At 40.9% G+C, this 25,645-nt stretch overlaps 1 protein-coding gene across 2 annotated transcripts; it reads right to left on the bottom strand.

The window, feature by feature from the left end:
* Nucleotides 1-11,134: 11,134 nt before the first annotated feature.
* Nucleotides 11,135-23,933, bottom strand: EHF (ETS homologous factor). Of its 2 annotated transcripts, XM_050898127.1 has the most exons (8): nucleotides 23,834-23,933; nucleotides 21,480-21,725; nucleotides 21,102-21,161; nucleotides 18,026-18,094; nucleotides 17,866-17,934; nucleotides 14,776-14,835; nucleotides 12,085-12,280; nucleotides 11,135-11,234 (listed from the first exon to the last, which is right to left on the bottom strand). In XM_050898127.1, the coding sequence occupies exons 1-8, from the start codon at nucleotides 23,928-23,930 to the stop codon at nucleotides 11,135-11,137; spliced, it is 897 nt and encodes a 298-aa protein (XP_050754084.1). In that variant the 5' UTR covers nucleotides 23,931-23,933. The 2 variants fall into 2 exon arrangements, with proteins under 2 accessions (XP_050754084.1, XP_050754085.1); XM_050898128.1 differs by lacking the exon at nucleotides 17,866-17,934.
* Between the last annotated feature and the right edge of the window lie 1,712 nt (nucleotides 23,934-25,645).

Here is a 25,645-nt window from a genome sequence, read left to right as displayed (position 1 = left end):
GTTTCACACCCCAGTCTCGCCAGTCCCTGGAGGCCTGTGCTGTGCTAGGCACTCTTAAGGCCAGAGAAACATTTATATGTTTCAAAAGTAAAGCACAAAACTATTTCATTACCATACAAAATTTAAGGAAAGGTGTTGCTATATTTATCAAAGCATAATACACCTGCTAGGTCCCCCCTGGTCCTCTCCATGAAGCAGGTGATCACTTGAGGTTTCACGAATTAGCTTACACCAATCTAACTGGAAACAGCTGCCAAAGGGGTAGGAAGTCACCTCCCTCTCCTGCTCCTGTGACTGCAGGTTTCTACCTTCTCCCTTAAGTTGTGACTGATGACCCTGTGACCTCAGGATGTGCAGATCCAATCAAAAAACTTACCCTTTTTCATTTCAGACTAATTTTGGGACCTATCAGTGAGTGGGGCCAGCCCATGCAGCACTGCTGGTGCCAACACCAGGCAACAAATGGCACAGAGCAACAAGACAAGGGAGCCAGAGCTGCCCTTTCAGCAAGGATCTCAAGTCCGCTTAAACAGTCTATGACTAAATTAATCTGCAAACAAGCTCAAGGTATTTCACATGGTGGCTGAGCAGGGGATTTATGCTTTTGATAAGGCCCCAGTTCCAGCCTTGCCCTCCTCCAAGCTGAGGAAAGGTACATCCTTTTTGGGGCAGGGAATCTGCTTAAAGATTCTTTGCCCGCAGGTTCCCTGTAACTCATAACCTTGACGGCTGACCAAAATATCAGTTTGTAACATTTCTCCCACAGTGTTGCTGGCTGTTACAGTGTGACTTTTTCTTGAAACGTAAAGAGACTTTAAAAATGCTGATGGTCCTTGGGCGTAGTCACATGGAGTTATTATCTTGTGAAACCATTTATTAAAGGTGACAGCAAAGCTTATTAGCTGACTTTGTTCTTAACTTGAGTATAAACAAATGGGTTATCTGTGCATAGTGAATGAAATTCTTTCTACACACCAGAAAAAAGGAGGTTAAAATCCAGCATGTAACTTTTCATTGTAAATGTATTGAAAAATTCCATCTGATGGAAACCAAGATAAAGGGCAGGTCTCATTACAACTGTTCATGGAGACCAAACTTCATGGCAATAGAACATACGTAGGATGAGACGTTGCTTACTTAGATCCTGGGACACTAACAATGGGTCTTTGTATTCTGCCCCCTTAAATTTGATAGCACTGGGTTGCTCCTCACCAGTATGAGCACACAGCCCAGTGTGTGAATTACTTTCCTTCACTGAAGTAGCGAGCTCAGGTTTTAGGGAGCCAAAGGGTGATTGTCAGTCTCAGAATTTATTCCAGTCCTATAATCCCTCACATTTTCAGCACTGCCAACCCTGATTTCTGTTTTTATAGCAAAATTAAAGAACAGCTCCATCTGACATGCTGCCAGTCCTCTGCAGCCACTGACAGTGGTGGGTATGAGGGGGGCTGACACAATGGGGTGGTTTGCTCCCTCACCCGCGCCAGCTTAATCAGAGCTCTACAGCAGTGCATCAGCTTGCAGGGCCATTGGGCAGCCTCCAAGCCGTGGGGACTGGCATGGCTGGGCAGGGATCACAGCAGCGGGCAGGAACCAAGCTGCACCAGGAATAAGTATGGGGAGGTGGAAGAGCAAAGTGTGTCCCTCTTTCAGTGGCAGCAAGGTAATAGACTGGATTAGCTTTATCATCTAACTCCAAATTTCCTTGAAAACAAATATAACTTTTATTATCCCCTCACCCCTAAACCTACTGGAAAAGCGAATAGTGTCCATAAACTGTATGTGATTGCGTGACAGCTGCTGAATATGCCATGCGTCCCCATGCAGAGTGCCCTTTTCCATTAAATGCCTCCTGGCATGGCAATGATTTCAGCCTGAACATGCTGAAATGTTTCACTCATGAACTATAAAATACTGAAAAATATTGGTTTGGCATGAATAACTGGTGAATCATCAGCATTTGTAATTGTTTGGGGGTATGGAGGTAGTCTTGGCTTATTTGTATTCGGGTTTCACATGAGAACATTGATATGAAACAGCAGTAATTGAATCTGATAAGCTCTGGTGAGCCTTCCCCCAGGAAAGGAGGTACGATTTAGAGAGAGATATCAGAGTACAGAGGGAACTCTGGAAGGATGCATAGAGACTTGCAGGTTGCCTCACATTGCAACTCACAGATTTTGTATACTTCTAGAATGAGTGATCATCATCTCAGGCAAAGTTAATTACCTGAGACATTATGATTGTATCTGCCATGAGAAGGATGAAATTCAAGGCGTTTCCCCCCCCCCCCTTTTTTTTTGATTAATTGTCTGTCTGTTTAAGCTTTCTTTGAAAATACAGGGATCTTAGACAGCATAAGACTGCAGTCTGTGAATCTTTGGTGGTGAATGTTGCTTCTCCTCCTGTCAGTGTTCGGGCACAGGCTTGGTGGGATGACTGTGTTGAGGAGAAGTACCATAGTCCACAGGAAACGGGGCAACATCAGACCTGTGGTGTGATCCTCCATTCTCTCCAAACCCCAATGACTCAGTAAGAGAGCCCCTGGTCACAGATTTGGGTTGCACTTTTAAATTTTCCTGACTTGGCCAATTCACAGCCTATAACCATGTAAGCTAGAGCCAAAGGGCTAGTTTGTTTTTAGCCCATGAAAGCCAACTCAGAAGACCAGGGGGCTGACGAACAAACTCTTTACGTTCCCTTCCAGGGAAAGAGCAGTTTCCGTGGGTACAGCCAGCAACGTTATGACCGCCCCACTTGGGAAAAGAGGATAGGAGAAAAGATTGGAGGCAGGAGCTGACAAATAGTGAGCAAAACTGGCACGACTTGAAGAAGGTGTAGTCCACTCTCCCAGAGCACTTCATGATCTCCAGCGGAGGGCTGTGTCTCAGCATCCTCATGGCAGCATCACCTCCAGGAGCTTCAACAGTCCCATCAATCTCCTGACCTTTCTGCACCATCCACAGTCATGGTATTTGGGTGCTTCAAGAATATTAAAAATCTTCAGCTTACGTCTGCCCGGCACGTCTGAGAAATGCAGGACCCGAAGCCTGGGAGATGAGGATGTACAGTGGCACTAAACCTCTGTACACAGGATCCTATGGTCTCCAGAGGCTGCAACCTGGATAAACGCAGTGCTTCTCCTCACCCATAGGTTGCTATGGAGCCATCCTGCAGCCTTCCCTAGAGAGCTGTGGAGCACAATAATCTCCTTGCCACACAATGTTGCAGGTCATATTATTGCCCGAAGTTTTCAAGATTCAGAAAGGAGCTTTAAAAAGCAGATTATAAGGTGTTGCGTTCAACCCCTGAACACCCTCAGCTCCAAGAAGGAGGCTTTCCGAGAATCTTTGTGCTATGATGGTCTCTTCACCGCTCTTAAAGAAGAGGGGGAGGCTCCTCTGCAAAATTCACACGATGTGTCACTCCTACATAAATCATTGCTTAAAAAGGCATTCACTCCTCGCTGAAATACCTATAGCCTGAAACGAGGAAATCCTAGCGCATATCATATACTTATGTAAAAATCTGTGATCAGTCAAGAAGCATCTGCCAATGGAAATAAAGTGATTTTCACAATGAGTGGTATTTGCAATAAATAGTCCACCTGCTAATCTCATTTTGTGATCTGATTGACTTAATAAATCACTTGAACTAAATCACTGGAAGAAGAATCTATCTCAACATCTAGAGTGGCATAAAACTGCAGACTCAGATACAAATGAAAAATCAAGTACAAGACATACATAAAATGTATAACACCAATTAACAAATATTTATGAAGCATTCCTACTTCCCCAGGGCCAAGAACTATTGCATATGCAGCAATCTTGTTTGTGAAGGCATGGGACAAAATCACATTTTGTGTTGCTCTTGAGCAGGCCTTGCAGGCCAGCTCTAGGAACAGAAACTGCACTTCTGGCACAGCCTGTCTCCCTGTTCCTTGACAAGATGTGAGAGGCAAAAAAATTTGCAGCGCTGAGATTTTTGTAGGTTGTGTCCAGATTTTCCCACTTTTCATCTAGCATTCAAAGGAACACTTTAGATCGAATACTCTGCATCAAATAGATACTAGGAACATGCATCGGGGATGACAGTGAAATGTCATGGAGGTCCTGTGGTAGAAAGGAAGGTAAGCAAGGTAGCAGCAATGATCCGTCAAGATGTAAAATTCATGGGGCAGATCCTTAATTAGTTTAATTTTAATGAAAAAATGTAATTGCTTATGTCAGATCTGCTGTGAACCATAACACTTTAAGGAAAACATAATTCCAGCTGCCAGGTGCAGTTGAGTTTTACCCAGAAATTTTCATTAATAGAGTTCTCCTAGAAAAACCTCGAACTGGAGTAAACTTTCCAGGGAGGGGCAGCTGAATGCTGAGCTATTGATGCCAGTGAGCATGGGATTTTCATACACTCTTGAGCTTCATGATTAAAGTTGCTCACAACTTTGTGTTTATCTTTGTAACTTCTAAAAACAGGTGAGTCAACTGGAGAAGTACAAAAGTGTCACCAGCACTCCTCTTGGACCTTCCTTCGACAGTCTGTCTGCTTTTGGGGCTTCTCACCAGGTTTGAATTTACTTTATCTTTGCTGAATGGTTTGCTTAACAGATCTTTATTCGAATCGTATTCATGTAGCAGTTTGTTTAAGAGATTTAGTCAAACCAGTTCCTGTGGGAACATCCCATCCAGGGTATGGTGGCATGCATATGTCCCAAACATATGTGTCTTCTTTACAGAGAAAGATATTCAACAGGTGCTGTCAGTAACTAAAATTTCCCTGTGTCTTCATCTGCTTAATAGGATATAGAAAATACAAAATTTTTTTTAAAGGGTGACTCCATTCGTTAGATCAGATTCATTGCTGGTGCAACAACTATAATGTAAAAGGCAGAAACAAAATTATAAAAGGAAGCTTACTACATAACCTTTTCTCAAAAGTTAAAAATAAAATGGCAAAAAAAAATCTCTTGATTTATTTTATGTTGTTTATTTTCCTGGTATGTTGGAAATCTGTTTGGTTTTCAGTAACAAATTTTGCCAATGAGAGCTTTCGAACATGAAAATATCCTTGTAAAATATATCTTGGTGTTAGGCTTTTCCTGCAGAAACAATACAGGGTTACTTAAATTAAAATGTAAGTACTTAGGGTGTGTTTCAAATTTCTCACAGGAATAATCAGTCCTTTTAAACCAGATTTAGCTATTCAAGTTAACAGTCTCATCTCAAGAAAAATACTACTACATGGTATAGTAACTGATTGGGGCAGATGCATTAGAACCTCAGTTGTAGAAAAAGAAACATTTGCAATCTTAAAAATAATTTTATTTTTCCTTTTCATTTCAGTGACATCACATATTTAGACTAAATTTATCCCCAACTTCACACGAAGTACCTTGTTCCCAGGAACAGTATAAATGCCAAATAAGGAACCAAAAACTTAGGAAGAAGAAGTTATAGTTTGCCTATTTGTTTTGCAATACCTGCTACAACATTACAGATCATCCTCTTCATTCCCTGTGTTGAGACTGAATCTTTTTGTTGAAAATTCAAACCGAGATGAAAGCAAAGGAGAATATCACACCACTCTGAAGACAGAGGGGGGAAATTCTTCAGCAGAAATAGTGCTTCAGTCATTTTACTTTCATAATTAAATTTTTTTTAGGCTTGCAAGATTATGCAGTGCACATAGGCATATTGCTCTAATTTCTTGTTCTCCTTACAGTTATAATTAAACTTGTAAACACTAATTTATGTTTAATTTTTGCAACCAATCTCTGATGAAAAGACTATAAATAGACTGACTTGGATGTCATCAACTTTTTTTGTGCATACAGCCTTTATATTTCCACACAGAACTGTTTGATGCAGTAAGATCTGGCTGTCTACTCAGTCTCTTTCTCCTGCCTTTTTTTTTTTCTTTCCTTATTATTTTCTGTAACATTTTCATGTGTTGAAACAGAGTCAGGTGACTGAAGGAGCTAAATGTCAGGGGAAAGGCAGCAAGAGTGGTTGTTGGAGGAAATTCTTAGCTGGCACAAAGCTCAGGACTTAGACCATATTGTGCAAAGCTCTATCATCAAGGGAGCAAATGCTGAAAACCCAGAAACGTAATCTGTCTTTCAAATTGTTATAATTATCCCACTTACACTTCTTGGAAGTTATTAGTATTGGTAACTCTTAATTGTTCATCTTTCTGCAGTACCAGATTTCACCTACCTGAAGCAATTCTCACTTGTCCTTGATGCAGACATGCCCACAAATTTGTATCAGGTCTAGATGTAGCTTGGTAGACTCTGTTTACAGTACTCCTCTTACTTATTCTCAATTTACATAGGATTTGCAAACTCTGAATTTTGCCTTGAATTTTTATTTCACATGGCCTTAGAATGTGGCTGAAAGCTGATGTTTTGCTTGATTTTAAGTCACAACCAAAGAAGAGTTTTGGTTTTTTTAAGTGTGTGTTTATTTGCATGTTTCCAAACAATATTCTTATTTACCTTTGTCTCAAATATTGGCCTCAGTTTGCTTGAAACAAAAGGCCCAACCATTTACTGGAAAACCAGCTGTATGCTTATTTAAAATTCAGTCTGAACTTGCTTGAAATCTGGTTCCAATTCCTTTTGAAACCTGGCTTGGGACTCCTAAGTTCTCAAACTATGAAAAACCTTTCAGGGTACTGGCCTGGTTTTGCATGCTAATCATGGAGGTTGTACCTATGTTTAAAATTCACACGTATTCTCCTACTTAGGTGGACATGATGTTGCAGCCCCTTGAAATTCCGGGTTCAAATATAGGCTGATTCAATACAGACTGAACACTTTTAGAGCCACCATCCTCAAACAACCATATACATAATTTCAAATGCAGTGGAGTCACTCGCTTGCTTAAAATTAAGCATGTTTGCAGATTATAGAGCATGACAGTGTGATTTGTCCCATTGCAGTGAAGCTCCCAGTTTGAGATTCAAGCCCAACTCCAAATGAGCTGGCACAGTGACAAGCACAGGTCACTGCAGCAAGCATGCTGCACTGCACCACTGTGGTGCCCCACGCTGCCAACCTGCTTGGAATACCCAGCGAGGCAGCAGCAGGGGCTACAGAGTGGCTCATTGCAGGTCCATGCACTGCACTGCACCCTCAAACCATACTGATACAGCCACAGTCCCCCACAGTCTAAATGCCATACAGGCCCACTTTGACTTTCTCTTAGTTATAGGAGTTTTCACTTTTTTTCCTCAAGCTGCAAACCAAATCAGGAGAGATGTTCTCTTTGTTCATTGAGTGTTTTTGTAGCCACCACTTAGATGGAAAAATAACACGAAGGACAGGATTTTGTAGTTTTAGCTTCTTTGATTCAGTAAAGGAAATGCTCAGTGTGAGTAATGGCATCCTTCATCAGCCTAGCCCTTGTACACACTTCAAAATACCTTGAAGTTAAATCAGTGCTGAAGTAAGACCTTTGTGAAGTTTAGCAGCCGAACAAGAAAGGCAATGTAGCTGTGTCGATATAATCAAGTATTCCAGCAACGCCTGTGAGACATAAAACAGGTTTAGAAATCCAGTATCTTCACAATAGATGGGCTATTCAGCATATTAGTAAATTTAAGCTATTGTTTTTGTGGTAGTTACATCAGTCCTTTCACCAATATTGAAATATTCTCCAATATTGAAAAAATTCATATTAGTCACTTCCAATCTCAAGACATAAAAAAGTGAAGATAAACATTCATCAGAAAATTTTTCAGGAGTGTTTTATTTGAATTTATATCACATCCACAAAAATAGAAACAGTCTTTAGAACTATTTTGTGATACATAGTCTCCAAGCTGAGATTTACAATGGCAATAGTGAAATATGTAAGGTGGATTTGTTTCCACACATATACATTGAAGATGATGCTGTGAGAAGCAAGCAGGAATTATGCAATGTGCTGCACAAAGAAAGACGAAAATGTAACTAAACATTTTAATGTCTCTGTAGTTCACCAGCCTACATACAGTTTCTCAAGATGTTTTTCAAGCAACTTGCTCTAATTTTGTGCAGAAAATATAGTTTGAGAGTGCTAATGCCAACACCTTTGACATTGTGATTTGCATGTAACTATATAAATATGATATACTTTCCTATCTAGAGCTTTATACATATGAAAAATTATGGTACAATAAAAATCTATACACATGGTGCTACTAGTTCAGCAGCTGCTAACTTTAAGGATACATCTAAAAATATGATTGCTCAGCCTCTGAAATATAAAATAAAAGAGCAATCAGAAATGCTTTTTGTTTAAATAGTAATTTACATAAACATTCATCTCTTCATTTTCTCCATTTGCTTAGGTCTAGTAAAAAGACTCCCTTTGGTTGGTTGCATCTGTCCTTGGCAAGAACTGTAGTTTTAAACAGTCCTTTGTGTTTGTCTTAGGCAAAGGTTAATATATTTGTAAAACAGAGTAAATGCTGGCTGGCTTCTGTTCTAACTTTGTGCTATTGTAATGCTGAATGACAAGTACCTAGTCTGAAAAGTTCTGCAGAGTGGGAATAGAAACTTGCACGATTTCCACGTGCTGAAAGATGTGACAGTGGAAGACTGGCATTTATACTGCACCTCAGCGTAAATCACTCTCTAGATTTATACAGTATGCTTCTAAATAAAGTTTTATCTTTCAAAACCTTTAAAAGCAGGTTTAGCTGCTGCTCAGTAACCAAGTGGTGACACGTGTATATCACAAGTTCATTTTATCTCCCAAGAAGTTTGGTGAGAGATCTGGTAGAAAGCAGCTTTATGAAGGTATTACAATCAGTTGCTGTAAGATGTATGGTAACCTGAGATAAGGTACAACAGTATAGTGTATTTGTGACGGTACCACTGATTTCAGATTTTCACCCAACATGTGGATTGGGGGGGGGGGGGGGGGGCGGGGGGCGGAAGGGGGAGGGTGAAGAGCATGGAGCAAAGGGCTGCAAATAACCATGGGGTGGGGGGAAGGAATGGTCTTTGGAGCAAAGTGAAGGTGCTCTCCTCACCTGGTGGCCTTGGTGCTTGTTATAAGAACTACAAAATGGTGGTAAAGGAAGTGGAATGTAGCTAATCAAGCTAAAAAAAGGAAATTATTGAGTTGTACAAAAGCAAGCAAGGCTAGCACAGTCAGTCAAAAAAAAAAAAGGAGAGAGATAGACTGAGAGAAAAAAATGCTTTGAAGTACAGAGGCTTATTATTTGATTTGTAAATAAGATGAACCTCTCTCCACCCAGGTTATGAAAAGTAAAAATTGTCATGTATGGGTAATTGGTGGTGATAGCTCTGGCATACACAGTGTAGGAGGTGGTGTTATTGTTTGACATGCCCTACATGTGTAGATAACAAGTTAGGCTCTCATATTTGCCTACAAATTGTTGCTAAGCACATTTGATACCCTTTATATTGACACTTGTGTTGTCTCTTGGTTTCATCTCTATTTCCTTTTAAGACAAACAAAAAATGGAATATCCTACAACCTCCAGCTGCACCTTGCTGCATTTCAAGCTAATATGGATTCAAATCCAGGGGATGCCTGAGGAAATGGATATTGAATGGATTTAATATTCTTAATTTTCTTTTTTTTTTTTTTAATTGTCCTGGACTTCTGAGCCCCTGTTATTGTTTTCCAAATTCCCCATCCCTGAAAAAGTGAGTTGGAATCGATCTTGGTTTCACCTCTGTTAACATCACCAAGAAAATCCTGTTTCTCAACTCTCACATTGCACGTACTCAGTGACCTGGTGAAGTGCTGCCTCCTCTAGTTTTTATTTCCCCATGTTCTGCAAGTGCTTGGTGCCAGCAGGAAGCATTTATGACTTGGAGAAAGAAAAAGCTGCAATGAACGTTCAGTCTCCACATAGCACTGCTAGAGATGAGCCCAAAATACTGACCCAGATCTGAATGTCCCCAAAATCTGAGTGTCTTTATGTTGGTGGGGTTTTCTCCAACTAAGAATCCCAAGTACAGTTGACAAATACAAATACAATATAGAGTTAGACTTGAGAAAAGCAAAGGGAACTAATATATTACATGCAATGGAGTTTTGCATTTCTCAAAGTTTTTTTGAAAGTATCTGTCCAAGTGAGACTTGACGTGACAGGAGGACCATACGACTTGAAGGAACTGGGGAGACGGCTCCCTCATGCCATGGGATTAACATCTGTTTTGCTTGCCCACCTCCTCACTGCTTCATATGGCATGGATTTGAATGATTTGATTAGGAATATAAGAGGGTGGGAGGAGTATTAATATTTCTACTGGGAAACCGGTGCCTTTTAGAAAGTTTGCCCAGTCAGAAAACCATCATTTTCCTTCAATAGCTTTTGGTCCCTGAGATTGACTCTTCCTGCGATTCACCTCAAAGACGTTAGTTAAAAACAAATAGCCCTTTTCCTGGGATGAGCTAAATGCCCTTTGGAGATTAGGGAGGATACTCAGTACCAGGTAAGGTCAGGTCCTAAACATCTGCCTACAAAAGAAGGTCCCAGTGGTGGAGGTAGTATGGGTTCTCCGAATAAATGCTGACAGCCACCTTGCAGAGTCACTTCTTTCTGTGGCTGGGATAAGCTAACTGAAGAGGAACCCACTGTCTGACTCAACAAAAGCAACTGGAAGCCAGCAAAGTGTTAAAACACTCAGAAATCAGAGAAGGGAAGTAACAAGTGATATGGGCCAATGAAAGCTATAAACCAGCTGACTATGGAAGAAGACTACTTGGCTCAGAGATGCTTTACTGTTTCCTCCACTTATAGTTGCCTTCCAAAGTGGATTATCATACTCCCTAAATGCCCTAGTATTTCACTCCTTCCCTTTCTTTGCATGACTCATAAATCACATTATGCTTGTATGATTTAAAAAAAAGAGAAAAACTTCACAAGAAGGGAAAAATAATCATAATTCTATAATGTTATCTTATATCACAGAAAACTGTGTACATTTTTTCCCTGTATAGGACATACTTCAAATAAAATAATTTTAACACCAATAATGATAATGTTCCTTCTTCCCGACAGAAGTAGAATTGGTTTTTCACCCCAGTTTGGTACATAAATATAAGAAAATAGTCTTTGAATATTTACATCCAGGTGTTTTAAAGGTTATTTCTTGACATATTTAATTCTCATTTTCTCTCCAGCCACGGGCATTCTTTCCAAATTTATATACTAATCTCCGACCGTCCACACGCTCCAGGATTTCTCTTTTATAATAGTATCTGTTAAAATAAAAACATAGAAAAAGATTTAAGATTAAATTCACCTACAGTCCTAAAAGGCTACGGCCAACTAGGAAATCCCTTAGCTAGCAGAAAAGTTTTTATTTTCTATTGATATATGTAATACCTAAGATTATTATAACTGAAAGACAGAGAAGAAAAAATTGATGTCTTCTTTTTAGTTTATATTAATTATCTTCTGAGTTTGAATTTCACCATACTTCAGGTCATAGCATGTTGTCATATTTATCACACACTCCTATGAGATTTCATGGGGTTTTTTTCCAGATAAGCCAGGATCTGAAATCAGACTAGGAAAGAATCTCAGCTTCCATTTAAAAATATATTATGAACTTTCATAGATTATGGGAAAATGCTCAAAATGTTAAACCAAAGAGCAAAAATCCTTACAGAGAATTTGTAAACCTATTTTAAGATAACGGGTGGGAGGTATGTCTAGTTTCTGAACATTGCTGGAAATAACAAGGTCTCTGGCCATTACTGGGCCATTTAAACCTTCCCAGTTCAGTAGTACATGAACTTTCAGCTTGCTACAACCATGTTTCCTTCCTACATTGTTTGTTTGGGTGGACAGCAACAGAATGTATATTATATATATAACAGATATGTACGTGTTATATATTATATATATCATAGTATACAGAAGCGGGAGGGGAAACAAAAGACAAAGAAGAACATAATGTTACCATCTCAAAATTAGTGGGAGAGACTCAGCTGTCAAAGAAAGCAAGTGGTGCTGCTGACAATTCATTTTTAAAAGTCAGCCAGATTCTCCATTCAGGTAGTCTCTTTATGTGCCCCAATCTTCTACAGAAACATCTCAGCTCACCTCATAGCCCGGCTGAGTTTCTCATAAGTCATGCTGCTGTTGTTTTTCTTCTTTCCCCAGAGCTGAGCCACAGCTTCGGATTTTAAAAATCTGAAGACACCTTCTGACCGGTCTTCCCACTTGATTAGTCCCGGGTTTTTCTCAGGGTTGAGAAGAATATCTCGAATAAATTCCCAAAGATGAGTTCCTCGAGGGTCTGAAAGAGGAAAGGGGGCAGGAGGAAGGAGTGTCTAAAGAGCTCTCTGGGCTATGCTTGCCATTTTTATGTCATGTTCTTACAGTGTGTCATCTACAGACAGTGACCACTGGGTAGGGACAGGCCATAGCTCCTGGAGCGCAGGACCCCCACCTTGGAGATATATAGGCAAAAAAAATGCTGACAGCCTTTACACCGAGGCTGGAGGTGAGTGACAGCCTTCAGCAGTATGAGCCCCATGGCAGGCAGGTAGGAGCCCCAGCAACCAGGGGAAGCAGAGTCCAAACCACCCACTGCTTCCTTCTGCCTTTGGCACTGTTTCTGCCCTGAAGATAACATGTTTAAGTCTTTCTCTCATCTCATTTGCCCATTTTTCCTGATATTCTTCTACAGCATGGCATGTAACCTGATATTATCGTGCAGTACATGAAACAGCCAAGATAATTGTGAAGCAGCCACAGAATCTCCCCACATTTAAAGACAGACAGAAGGCAAAGGAGGTGAAATGCCATTCCGCATCAATGAGTATTTGGTCCCAGGTCTCTTAGGTAGACTTAAAGACATAAGAAGGTGTAGAGTGGATAGAGGGATAGTGACAAAACTGGCTATCCAAAATTGTATGTGAAAAGGATATAAAAAAGTTTGACCATGATATCAGAAAAGGCAAAAACAGATCTCTAAGTTGAACAGGTAGACATCCCAGTTTAAGCACAAATCCATCCCACAGTCTCTGTAGAGATGGCACCAGAAAGCCCAGGTCAAAAAGAAAAAAAGATTAAATAAATCCCACAAGTCAGATGTAGTAGTTTATGAATGAAGAGTAACAAACACAGTGACAAGGTGGACCAGAAAGATAGCAGTCCTTTGGTCTGACTTCAAAAGCATGCAAGAGTTTAGACCAAATTAAGAAGGAAACAAGCTAGTCAAAGATGTGAAGGTAAATAGAAAACAGTATACAGTGTAACATGAGTAGAAGTAGATTGCAGTCAACTAATCCAATGTTTTTCTTCGTTATTATAATTGTTTTCTAGAACCAACAAAATACGTTGGACCTAGTCTATCTGGACATCAGTAACATACTCAATAGATCACGATACAGAGCAGTACTGAAGAAACTGGAAATGCAGGGGATTAGCCCAGCATGGCAAGGTGAGCTTTTCTATATGCCAAGGCCGTGACTGAGTTCTTAGAATCATAGAATATCTCGAGTTGGAAGGGACCTGTAAGGATCATTGAGTCCAACTCCCTGCTCCTCACAGGACTACCTAAAACCAAACCATATGACTAAGAGCTTCGTCCAGACGCTCCTTGAACTCTGACAGGCTTGGTGCTCTGACTACTTCCCTGGTGAGCCTGTTCCAGTGACTGGCCACCCTCTCAGTGAAGAACCTTTTCCTAATGTGCAATCTGAACTTCCCCTGATGCAGCTTCATTCCATTTCCTTGTGTCCTATCGCTGGTCACCAGAGAGAGGAGATCAGCACCTCCCCCTCTGCTGCCCTCTTTGAGGAAGTTGTAGACTGTGATGAGGTCACCCCTCAGCCTTCTCTTCTCTAAGCTGAACAAACCAAGTGACCTCAATTCTTCACAGGTCTGTCTTCAGACCAGTCCTGTCTAATCCTTTCATTAGTAACCTTGATATACACACAAAAAAAGAAACAAAATATCTGTGCGCAGATAAAAAGTTCAGGAGTTCTCGTTGGGCAAAGTCACAGAGCAGGGTAAGAAGAGGAGTCAGGAAGAGACAGATAATCTGGACATCATATTGAAACAGGATGAAATCAAATACTACAAAATGCAATGAAGGACCAATATTAAGGTCTTCTATTATAAGTAGGGAATGACACAGGATGCAAAAGACATACAACAAGATATTTTCAGCATAAAAATCTCAGTAAAGTACATTAATGGAACTATGTCCAGAAATCACAATTATGGTGACCTGTCTTCAGAGTCAGGTTGAATCAAAACTAGCAGAAAAAGCAGATGAGGGGAGTGGAAAGACTGTCATATCAGAGGAGAAGAAGGTGGCAGGATTAAGGGGCAGGTGCTTGCTTGTGATGTCATGCGTGAGAAGTTCTGCAGGGAGATGCTGAGCAGGGTCTCTGGTGCATGCTGCATCCAGTAGGCACAGGCACGAGCATGGCCTATGCCCATGCACAGACCTTCCTGATTTAATCCTGGGTCTCCTTCATCATTCCTGTACTCCAGGCCACCAGCCCAGCTCAACACAGGGCAGAGGCAACTGGTTTCTGGTTGCTTCCCCATAAGCCCTCACTGATAAAAACAATTTGAAAAGTATAACAATAATGAGTCAAAAATAACGTAAGCAAACAGTACTAGAAACAGTCAGATCCTGGGAAGATTCAATCACAATAATGATCTAACCAGTTTTGCTTTCAAAATGCTTTCTTTTCCCTCCCAAAGGGGATTTGCTTTTAATGTGTTTCTTTTCCTTCAATCAACCAACCATTATAAACATGGATGTTGACTTACTGTGCTTCTTGGTGTGGGACTTTGGGGTATGATCTTGTGATTTTTTCACATCTGAAGAATCTGCAGAGAAGGAAAATTTGTAAATTTGATTAAAGGCTTTCCATTGACTAGCAGGTTGAAAGAAATAAAACCGCAAAAAAGAACGAATGTCTCTTTTAAAGATAATCACTTCTCAGAAAGTAATCTAAGTGAGGAGGAAGGGGGAGAGTTTTGTTTTCTGTACTATATGTTAATCAGCACACTTCACAAAGAGACCATTGATGATGAATAAAGAATTAATGTAGAGGTAAACATTTGGCTTTTGAAACCTAAATTTGATTAACAAATACCTCACCTCATATTATGTGTGAGAGACAGAAAAATAAGAGGATCACGTCTATAAAAGGAATCCTGAATTATCCCATTATGTCTTAGTCTTTGCAGAAGCATGTATCTTTGGGGGCTTATTTGTTTCTGAAGAGATGATCTAATGTGAAATGTATGCGCTGGTACCAATGCACAGAACACCTACCTGACTAAAACATAATGAACTGGCAAAGTGTTGTTGTTTGGGGGGGGCAGGGTGGGGGAACGGGGCTGCGCTGGTAGGAGTTTTTGGCAGCTGGATGTGCATCTATTGTTCCATGGCTCAGAGCCATAGAAACAAGCCATTTCTCATCAATGGTACTTTATCACCTGCAGCCAGCCAGAGGAGGAATAGGGTTTCTGGCACAAGCATTTCTTCAGAAATAAAGAAAAAGAAAAGTTCCGCCTGTTCATGACTGTAACCTACCTCGCAGTCTGCACGTTCAACCCTCCCGCCCTCAAATCACCGCAGCCTAGCTCTGCTCTTGTCATTAATGAATAGCTTTCATCTGATTGCTCTAAGTCTCGGAAAATCTGTGGGATAGTCCTGAGAGGGAGCCCCTTCTGTGTTTGCTTTTCAGCATACTTCTTGCCTGAATTCCATAAAGCAAAGCTTAAGGTCCCACGCATGTTTTCCCAGCTTCTATGAATGTGTGATTATCATACTGTTCATGGAAACTGGGCATTTGCATGGGAAAATAACTCACCGGAAATATTCATTTGCATAGAAACTTGTCGGATTTGCACAAGCAACTGCAATAACTGCATGTGAAAAGGTAGATGCAAAGCTATTCACACACTTGCTTTATTCATACATAACTGGAAACATAAACTGAACAGGTCAGTGAGGATAAGCCTAACCTCCACTATTCTGAGCCTGATAAAATTATTGTCCTTGATCCCCAAGCAGCAAACGTGCTCTGAGTTGTTTTGCCTTCCCACTCTCAAAGAGCAGAAACTAGCCTGAACCTCACTCAGCTTGGGGAGAAAAAGTAAAATGAGGCTTATTTCACTGCCTTTCCTCAGATTATGACTCCCCTGATGTCATTAGAAGTCTGTGGGAACTCCAGGCAAGGACAGCAGGACCCAGTCCTTTATTTGCCCTCTTATATAAATTCTTCTCATTTTAAAATCCCACAATTCACTTGCAAATGTTTGTTATGCTCCACTTAGCTGGAGATTTATCCTTGGAAGTTCAGTTGCCTTCTGCCTAGCTGGTGATTTATTCTGGATTTCAGCTGTGTAAATAGCCTCCCGTTCTGCCTCCACTCCTACACGGAGACCGGTTTCAAACATGCTATGTTAGAAGGCTGGGGACTGACAGATGAAAAGAGTTATGATGCAGTTTCAACAAAGCTGTCTTGCAAAACTTTTGACAAAAGGTTGCACAGTATTTGCATATGATTCAGGAATGAGCCATTTTTTTACGGGATATACAAATTTAGTTTTTACAGGAGGCTGTGCCCTTGGCGTGCCACCCTAGCTCTAGGCTTAAGCAGTCAGCAGGTAAACACACCGTGCCAGGATCTTGACAGGTCCCCAGTCCTGTCAGAGAGCTCTGAAATCCTGGTAGCCATCTTGTGAGAGTGGGTGGAGGCAGAGGAGAAAGCAAACAGAGGGTTTGGTTGGGTTTTTTTAAGGTTTGGTGGTTTTCTTCTTCTGGTCAGGGTTTCTCTCTTTTATTTATTGCTGAGTGCATTACTTTAAACTATATGTCACTTGGCAAATCTGACTGTGCTGGGAGGCTGGGGGATGCAGCGAACAGGCAGGCACAGAGGCTGTGACTGCCATCTGCATGCAGAGGCACAGGGTTGCCCCCAGTGCAGAGACAGCACCTGTGAGGCTGCATCTACAGCAGTGCGCTTTCCTTTCTCAACCTCCCATGACTTCCACTGCTTTCTCCCTCAGGTCTCTTTGCTTAACAGCCTCCTAAGAAGGACCTGCCTTTGCTTCCCCCCTTTCGTGCTCCCCTGCCATCTCTGCTCTCCTCTTTTCCCACTGCCTCACTCTCTCACCTCTGCCCCTGGTGCCTGCCCCCGGGACATGGCCCACAGAGCGCCCCAACTCGTGTGCCTGGACTGCACTTTCGCCAGGCACTACAGCAAACGGTTTGCTCTTTCTCCTGCCCTTTAGCAGGCAGATTGTATCTCTGCCTCGTGGAAGCACTGTGCAGGGGTGAAGAGGTGTGCAGTGCCTGCCCTGCTGTCAGCTGAGATGGGCTCCAGTAGGAAGCCCTTCTACTGGTGCAGTTGGGCAGAGGGCTTGGTGCCTGCCCTATGGCTACCCCAGGCAGACCCCCAACCAGGCCCCAAACCTAGCAACCTACTCAGCATGAACCACTGGCTCGCTAGGGAAACGCAGCCACTTCTCGGGAGGAACATGGCACTCGTTTGCCCATACTGAGCTACACCACAGAAAAGTGTGGTGGAGCTGGAACATCTTGTCTCTCTGACACTAACATCTTCCCCTTTGACTCAGTCACTTTAAAAGATATGTGGAGATTGCAGATTATTTGATCTTCTTTGTCTTGACAGAGAGAAGGGAGAAGCATTTCTTTAAAGCAAACTATTGTAATAAAGATGATAGCTAAAAGCTGTCAGAATCAGTATTGCTTGGTTTAAAATTGCTGGACGCTCAGATTCAATCCTACAACAGAAGACCACCAAAAGACCACAGAGACTATTATACGTTGGTAGCTCTGGGACAAGTGACAAACAGTTAACAATATAATTACAAGTTCCTTACCAGGAGGCTGGTGACTAGGTGTCGTCGTGGAAATCTGAGCACGACAGAACGTTTTACTGTCCAATAGCTCTGGGAATTAAAAATAAGACATTTAAAGTAATAGCCTCCAACAACAATAAAACCATCTCAGAAATGCATGAAGTATTGTGATGTTAGTTACCTACTGTGCTACCATAGCCACTGTCATACAGGTAATTCTCTTCTTTCCAGGACACCATTAACGACGGATCTGAAGGTAAAGGACCAAAAGGAAAATCAAAAGAACATTATTTAGCACAGAGGTGAATATTGAGCACTGAGGGAATAAGAAATGTGCAAAAAAAGAGCTGTGAAAGGAACCAAGAAGTGAAGGGGCTATGCATGAGATGATTATTTCCTTTCACTCAAATTATGGATGGGGTTTTGCATATTCAGGCAAATGTACTTACACAAAGCACTGACTTTTAGAAATAATGTAGTAGGCTCTTCCTTTTCCTGGCTAATATATCATTTATGCCTGCCTTTAAAGGAAGTTTCCTATGCCAGATCAACTCTAATTCTACCCAATCCAATCCTGAATTCTCAGCCCCTGGTGATTATGACAGTGTTTTGGTGCCATAGAGATGAAAGCGTTCTCAAATAAATAGGAGTTTATAATGAGTATTTATTTCTATAACAGTAGAACTTGAAAGTCCCCTCTGAAACAGAGCTTCATGTGTAAGCACATAGTGAGAAACGTTAAAGCCTAATCTTACATGAAGGGCCATTTTATTCCAGGCACATCAAATCCCCATCCTTAACCTAAAAAACACCTGTCGTGGTTTAACCCCAGCCAGCAGCTAAGCACCATGGAGCCTCTCCCTCACTCCCCCGCTGTTCCCAGTGGGATCAGGAGGAGAATCAGGAAAAAAGGTAAAACTCGTGGGCTGAGATAAGAACAGTTTAATAACTAAAGTAAAATATAATACTAACAATAATAATGAAGAAAAGTAATAACAATAATAATAATCGCAATGAAAAGGAATATAACAAAAAAAAAAATAAAAGGGAAAAAAAGAAAAAAAAGAAAAAAACCACAGTGATGCACAATGCAGTTGCTCACCACCTGCTGACCGATGCCTGAGCAGCGATCTGCCCCTCCCGGCCAGCTCCCCCCCATTTATATACTGAGCATGACATTCTATGGTATGGAATATCCCTTTGGCTAGTTCGGGTTAGCTGTCCTGGCTATGCTCCCTCCCAGCTTCTTCTATACCTGCTTTCTGGCAGAGCATGGGAAACTGAAAAATCCTTAACTTAGGATAAGTGTTACTTGGCAACAACTAAAATATCAGAGTGTTATCAACATTATTCTCACACTAAATCCAAAACACAGAACTGTACCAGCTAATAAGAAGAAAATTAACTCTATCCCAGCTGAAACCAGGACACCACCTTCATGATTAAAGAGCTTTTAATAATTTTTAGTGACCTTCTGGTCAGATGGATCAATATAAGCAGAACAGAAGTATTGTCATTATGACCTGTACATTGATCAGGAAATTATTCTCTTCACAGTGCATTTTTGAGGTCAGAAGCCTTAAAAATCTCTTTTTCTTTTGAATCCAGGTCAGAAAGGATGAGATGTAAGGTTCAAATCTAGGTTTTACTTAATTTTTTTCACGTTCATATAAATGAAATAAAAAAACCCAAAAATTGGTTATAGCTAAATCATCATGTTTGGCTGAGTTACCACTTATGACAAAGGAATTTAGCAGGCATGCTAAGTAATAGCTGCATGTTTGGGCACCCAGAGCTTGCGTTCCTACAATAGCACACACCCTTTGCTTGCTTGGACACCTGATCTGCCTAATGTTGCCTCTGAAAACAGGCCTTATCTAGCCAGAACATGGGGAGACAGCTTGTCTTCCCGTTTTGGCATTTTTCAGTACCCATGTCTTTGCAACTGCGATGGTCTACTAGGATGAGGCAGGCTTCCCCTCTAAACCAGCAGCCCTGTCCCTGCTGGCTCACAAGGAGTCCCTTCCCCAGAAGCCCCAATCCGCACTGCCTGCTCCTCCCCATGCAGAAACTAAACCCACTCCCACTGCCTGTGGTCGGCATTCCCGGAGCCCCACTACACCACTCCTGATTCAGCATAGCTAGGGGAACCATCAGTTAGTCCTGGGCTTTGACCTTTCCAGGATGTGCAGCTGAGGTACTTTGCACTGCACTGTGTATCTCTAGTGGGAGGAGGAACTAATAATATACCAAGATCTCATAAATCAGGACTTAAAGGTAGTTTCCTATATGGCAAGCATTGAGGCTGCTGTATGCACATCACCCGCACTATGTGGGAACAGGCAAGGAGTGGACTGCAGATTGCAATGCTTGTCCACTGCAAGGAGAAGGTGAATAGTGTCCCTGGCTGTAGAGACTGGGCTCCTCCGGGTTAGCTGAATAAATCGGCTGGCAGTATTGGAGACATTGCACACTGCGAATCTGTTTTTGTTCTGCCAGGAGATATTAAAACGTGGCTCATGAACACACCCACATACAAAGAGGCTGGGACTAGTGGGATAGAGAGTGTTTGGATATGGACAGAGGTGCTCTGGCAAAGGAACCAGGAAAATAATCGTGCCTGAAGAGGACGATTGAACTGAGGTGAAGTTCTTTTCTCGGTGAAACAAAGTCCTGGGAGGAAAGGGATCTAGCTATGAACACACTGGAAAAAAATACTGCCACAGGAAAAATGCAGATTTGGTCAAACCAAAATAATACCTGAATTTCAGTTTCATTGAAACTTGTGACGAAATTGAAATGTAACATTTTTTTCTCTCAAAGTTGTTTTGTTTGGAAATTTCCTCATGTTTCAAACATTAACAGCACTTCACAACAAAATATTTTTTTCTCTCTTTTTTTAAAAGTGAGAATACTGTGAAAGTAGTTGTTTTGAAAGCTGCTGAATGAAGCATAGAATGAAATCCTCTACAGAGTTGCACTTGCTGAGCAGTGCAAACTATTCCAACTCCGAACATCAGTATAGACTGCTGATACTGCAGAGGTCTCCCAGGAAAAGTGGCCACATGCAAACTAAGATATGGTGGTACTACCTGAAACTTCAAAAAGTAAACATTGACTGATATTTGTGTTAGTTCTTTTATTCTGCATGATACACTTTCCATTTTATTTAATGCCACTTTGATATCTCTCTCTTGGAATGTACAGTTTTCCCTTTTTGCCACCATCAAAAGACAAGTTACCCAACTGTTACTCACCTGTTTGCTCTGTCTTCACAATGACATTATGAGATTGGTACATGTCACTTCCGCACTGGCCTGCAAGAAAGCATATGGCAGATAGGACGTATGACAATGAGCACAGAAGAATCAAAGGTATTAGCTCCAAGCACCAACTGCTACAGCTGAGCCAGAGGGCTAATTTTGGAGCGGGAAACATACCCTTTCCCCTGGTCCTTCAGACTTCTGCCTTATGTCATATCTAAGCAATTCAGCACTACAGCGAATGAGGTATAAGCAGTATAGCAAACATAGCAAATGAGATCTGCCAGGTAGGTCTCTGGGGAACGTAAGCGACTTCTGAAGATCCCAGAATTCAGACCACTGTACATGCGTCTCTGCCTAATATCTATTTACCATTCCATTTTAGGTGCTGAAGGTTGCTGTAAAGCAGTTGCCCTGCTGTCCCAGCTGCCTGAGTGAATTCCTGCAGGCTCATACTGCACAGATGTTCCCCATTGATATCAAACTCCTGGAAGGGTATGCAGTTGGCATCCAGTTGGTTGGTATCAAGGAGATGCTGCAGCCACTCCCAGACTTGAAACTTAGTCCAGTACTGCGGGTGTATTTCGTGCCACTGGGTTCCATAGAAGCTGCTGGACACTGGAAAAGAATATAGGTATTTACTGTCTCTGCTAGCACCATGGGATTATGTCGAAGACAAGAAAGATCTATAGCTAAACTGTATGCCCTGGAAGTCCACAGATCTAGGTTCTTTTCTCAGTCCTTAACAGTAGCTGAGTAGCTACCGCTGGAGAAAGTATTGGTTTTTTTTTTTCCTCAGTTTTCCAATTAAAAACTGGGAATTATTACATTACACCTCTCTTGGCAGATTGAGTGTGTAGGAATTAATTTATCAATGTTGGCTAAATGCACTAAAATTCTTTGATGGAAGATACCTTACAAAAGTACTGTTGAAAACGTATGTTGATCCTTGTGTGGGAAAACAATTTTAGTGCATCAGAAAAAGATGGAAAAGCCTTGCAAAATTCTTATAATGTGATGTGGAAATTTTCTTTGAATAAGGACTTAATAAGGACTGAATATGAATTGTGGGATTCAATCAAAGAACGGTAAAAGCCAAGGCACTCTTATATTGCTTCACAGTAAAAGCCTATCAGTATGGCCCACAGCTTCATGATAGAGCTGGTGTTCTGATGAATGCACATTATTTCTGTAGTCAGGTAATGTGATTTCTGAATGCAGTTGTAAAACTCATTTTTAGTTATGGAAGCTGCCTAATTTTCTTGTTAGGTTATCTGAATCTTTTCTTGGAAATCTTTTAAACTGCTCTCAATTGTATGTCATTGCACAACAATAATTTACATGTGCAAATGAAAGAAATTGTATGTGGGGATAGGATAATAATTATATAAGATAAGAGCAAAGGCAGGACTGCTTTGGTCTGCCCTCACAGAAGGGCTGGCAAAAGGAGTTCAGTGCAATTCATTCCTTGGGAAAAGAGTACAATGGAATATGCCAGGCAGAGACGGCGGCGTGATAAAATGCTCACAAGTGCATGAGGGGTTCAAGGATGAGGGAATGACAGATTGCAGAGGTGGTTGAATTACAGGAGGAGGAAAGGCTGCCACAGCCTAGCTCTACAGTAGCCCCACTCCAGGATGTGGCACCAGTCTGTTCTCAGTCTCCTCAAGAAAAAGATTACCCACACAACTGTGAGAAATACTGACAACAGTGGATATTGCTAGAGGACCACAAGCAACAGAGTTGGCACATTTTAGGAAATCACCTCCCCTGAGGTCCCACTAGACCTCAAGTCTCTTCAGTTGAGATACAGTGCACAATGCTAGTTTCCAGGTAAACACAAAAAAGCCCCACAGTTACTTAGGTTTCTTTATCAATATTGGCCAACAAGGTCTGTGTCAATAACTTAGGGAGTTTGCAGGACTGTTTCTTATCCTCTTGTTGAAGGATTTGGGGAATAAGTGTGAAATGATTGAGTGTGGTATGTCAGAGAATAAAGGTTTGATGGAGCCATCAAGTACTCCCTGAAAAGGAGGTTGATATGTATTCCCGTCACTTCAGAAGGGTAAAGGAATTTCAGAGGCTGCTAGACTCCTAATGTAAATGGAGAGCCTTTAGTAAAATGAAAGAGTAGCTAGGTAAAAGGAAGTGAAGTGGTGAATGATTGTAGAGGCTGGTCTGAGCTTTTGGCTTCCTGTCCCTCTAAAACATAGTTGAATCCTGAGGAGTTTCACACCGGAAACATGAAAGTAGATCCCATCATTTCCCTTCATGAAATCCAGTGCAAAGTGAAACTCAGTCAGGACTTTTTTCCCCATGAAAAAAGAGTAATTTGAGCTGTAAAAGCAAATACTATTCCCCTGCAAAGTCGGCGGGGTCATTAGCATTGAAGAGTAATGGTGGTTCAGAGAAGGCGTGAGGTGAGAGAGAAAGAATTCTGGACTGAGGAGAGGGACTTTTGGCACTTTCAACACCACTCAATTCATTTTAAGAAAAAGAACCAGTAAGGAAATGAACCATAAACTGGTCACTTTCAGAAACTTAGTGTTGCGAATTCAGCCTTTTACAAACAAAGCAACAAATGGAAATTTTTCTTACCAGAAGTGAAATTCCAATAAATTAGTATTGCTGAAAAATAATACTTGTGCATGCTTAAAGGTGTAGTAGCCCCTTCCCCCCTGCCTTCCCCCCAAAAACATGGCTCAGAGCTGTTGAATTCCTCCTACCATTGCATGTGGAATATCCGTCTGTCCAGGAAGGCTGCTGGTGGAGTAGATTGCTGCTGGAATTGATACTCATTCTGCCAGCTCCTTCCAAAATCATGATCTGTAAGTGAATTGAACAGCTTGCTTAGTGAGCGGTGTCTAGTCCAAGAGGTAAATGGCAAAAAAAAAAAAAAAAAAAAAAATTCCGGTGAAGTGAGGAAGCCAATTCCATTTGTAGAAGATACAATTGAAATCAAGAACGTGTTGCCACAACCCCTTTTCCACTGCCACAAAATCTCCTTATGATAAACATTACCATGATTGATTTGCATATGCAAGAAGCAAGTTTCTACAACTGCCCATCCATAAATGAATAATCTGTAATCAGAAGTGAAGCCAAATGAAAAGACGAGGCTCCTGACAGAGCAATACAGGAAAACTGCCAAGCTTTGAAAAATGAAATACTAAACAGTTTTACGTATTTTTTTCTAATTTAAAGAGAAATGTGGTTTAAACATGGTTTTCTTTTTTTCTTTTCTTTTTTTAGGAGAGAGAAAAGTCTTTTCAATAATTGCAAATGAAACTATACAGTTGACAACAACCCATGTTCAGAAACTCCCTCACACAGAAGGACGCACATGTTAATGGTACAGGGAGGTAAAGTTACAGGGAATATCTTGTCAGCTGACCCAGTTTCTTATCTGATCTGTGTCAGCAGTGTCTGTAACACTTCTTAGTAACAAATATCACAGATCATACATTTCAAACCACTGAAAAATCAGACAAGAAAGATCTTGTAAACGAGACAGCCATTGTTGTAAAAGAAACAGTATTTCAGAGTGACACCACCCCCAAGAAAGCATTCCCTCTTTTAAGTGACACAAACTTTACTTACCTTAGCATTAGCACAATGAGTAAAACTGTCCTTTATTTTATTTACACTTTTAAAAAACCTCTGCTTATATGATAATTTAGAACAATGTCACATATTTATCACACATTTAATCATTTGAGTGAAGGTATAAAAAATTCCCCAATTACAGGTATTCTCGATATTTTACGTTATCTTTCAGTGGTTTGAAGTTGCAAAGTTTAAAAATATACATTATAACCATAGACATTCTTCAAGAATTTGGGAAGTAATTTGTTAAATATTATAAAGGCTTCAGATTGTTATTCTTATATAAATACACAGAAAAAAACCAAACTGTTATTCAAAAATATTCTAAATTGAAAGCCACAAAGTCTGTAAAAATGAAACATTAGACATCAGGATGGCACGTGCATGCAGCTGGACTTCATCTTAGAATTAAAAAGAAGGTGAAATGCAAAATGGACTTGTGAAAGTTAAAGTCTCTAGTCTTGGCGGTTTACCCACTAAAGCCAATGAGAAAACTTCCATTGAGAGCACAGCCTGATCCCCTGCAAGCTCATACCAGCAACCTTTTTGGTAGAAGAAAAGGAGTCATTAGAAACACTCACAGCCTTGGTTTTAAAGAACAGCCTGAAAATTACCTGGGTTGGTATTTTCCTCTGTCATTTAAAATAAATTTTGTAACTTTTAAAACTTACAAATCTCTCTCTCTTCCTTCCTCCCCATATATATAAATTTAGAGAGGGAGAGGGAGAGAGAGAGATTACTGAGAATTGCTTAAAAAGCCAAAGCCTTAGGAAGTTTATCACAGCGAATGGTGCTTTAAAGTGTAACCTAGTTCAGGGCCTTTTTTTGTAGCTATACAGAATGGCAAAGTCAAACCATGCATGTTTTAACGGTTGCTTTCCACTTTTAATTCTAGTCAATCTGTGACTCAGTGACCGCCAGCAAGGAGGATT

Source organism: Gymnogyps californianus, chromosome 5, assembly GCF_018139145.2.
Source record: "Gymnogyps californianus isolate 813 chromosome 5, ASM1813914v2, whole genome shotgun sequence".
NCBI classification, from domain to species: domain Eukaryota; kingdom Metazoa; phylum Chordata; class Aves; order Accipitriformes; family Cathartidae; genus Gymnogyps; species Gymnogyps californianus.
This window is presented reverse-complemented; position numbering and strand designations above follow the sequence as displayed.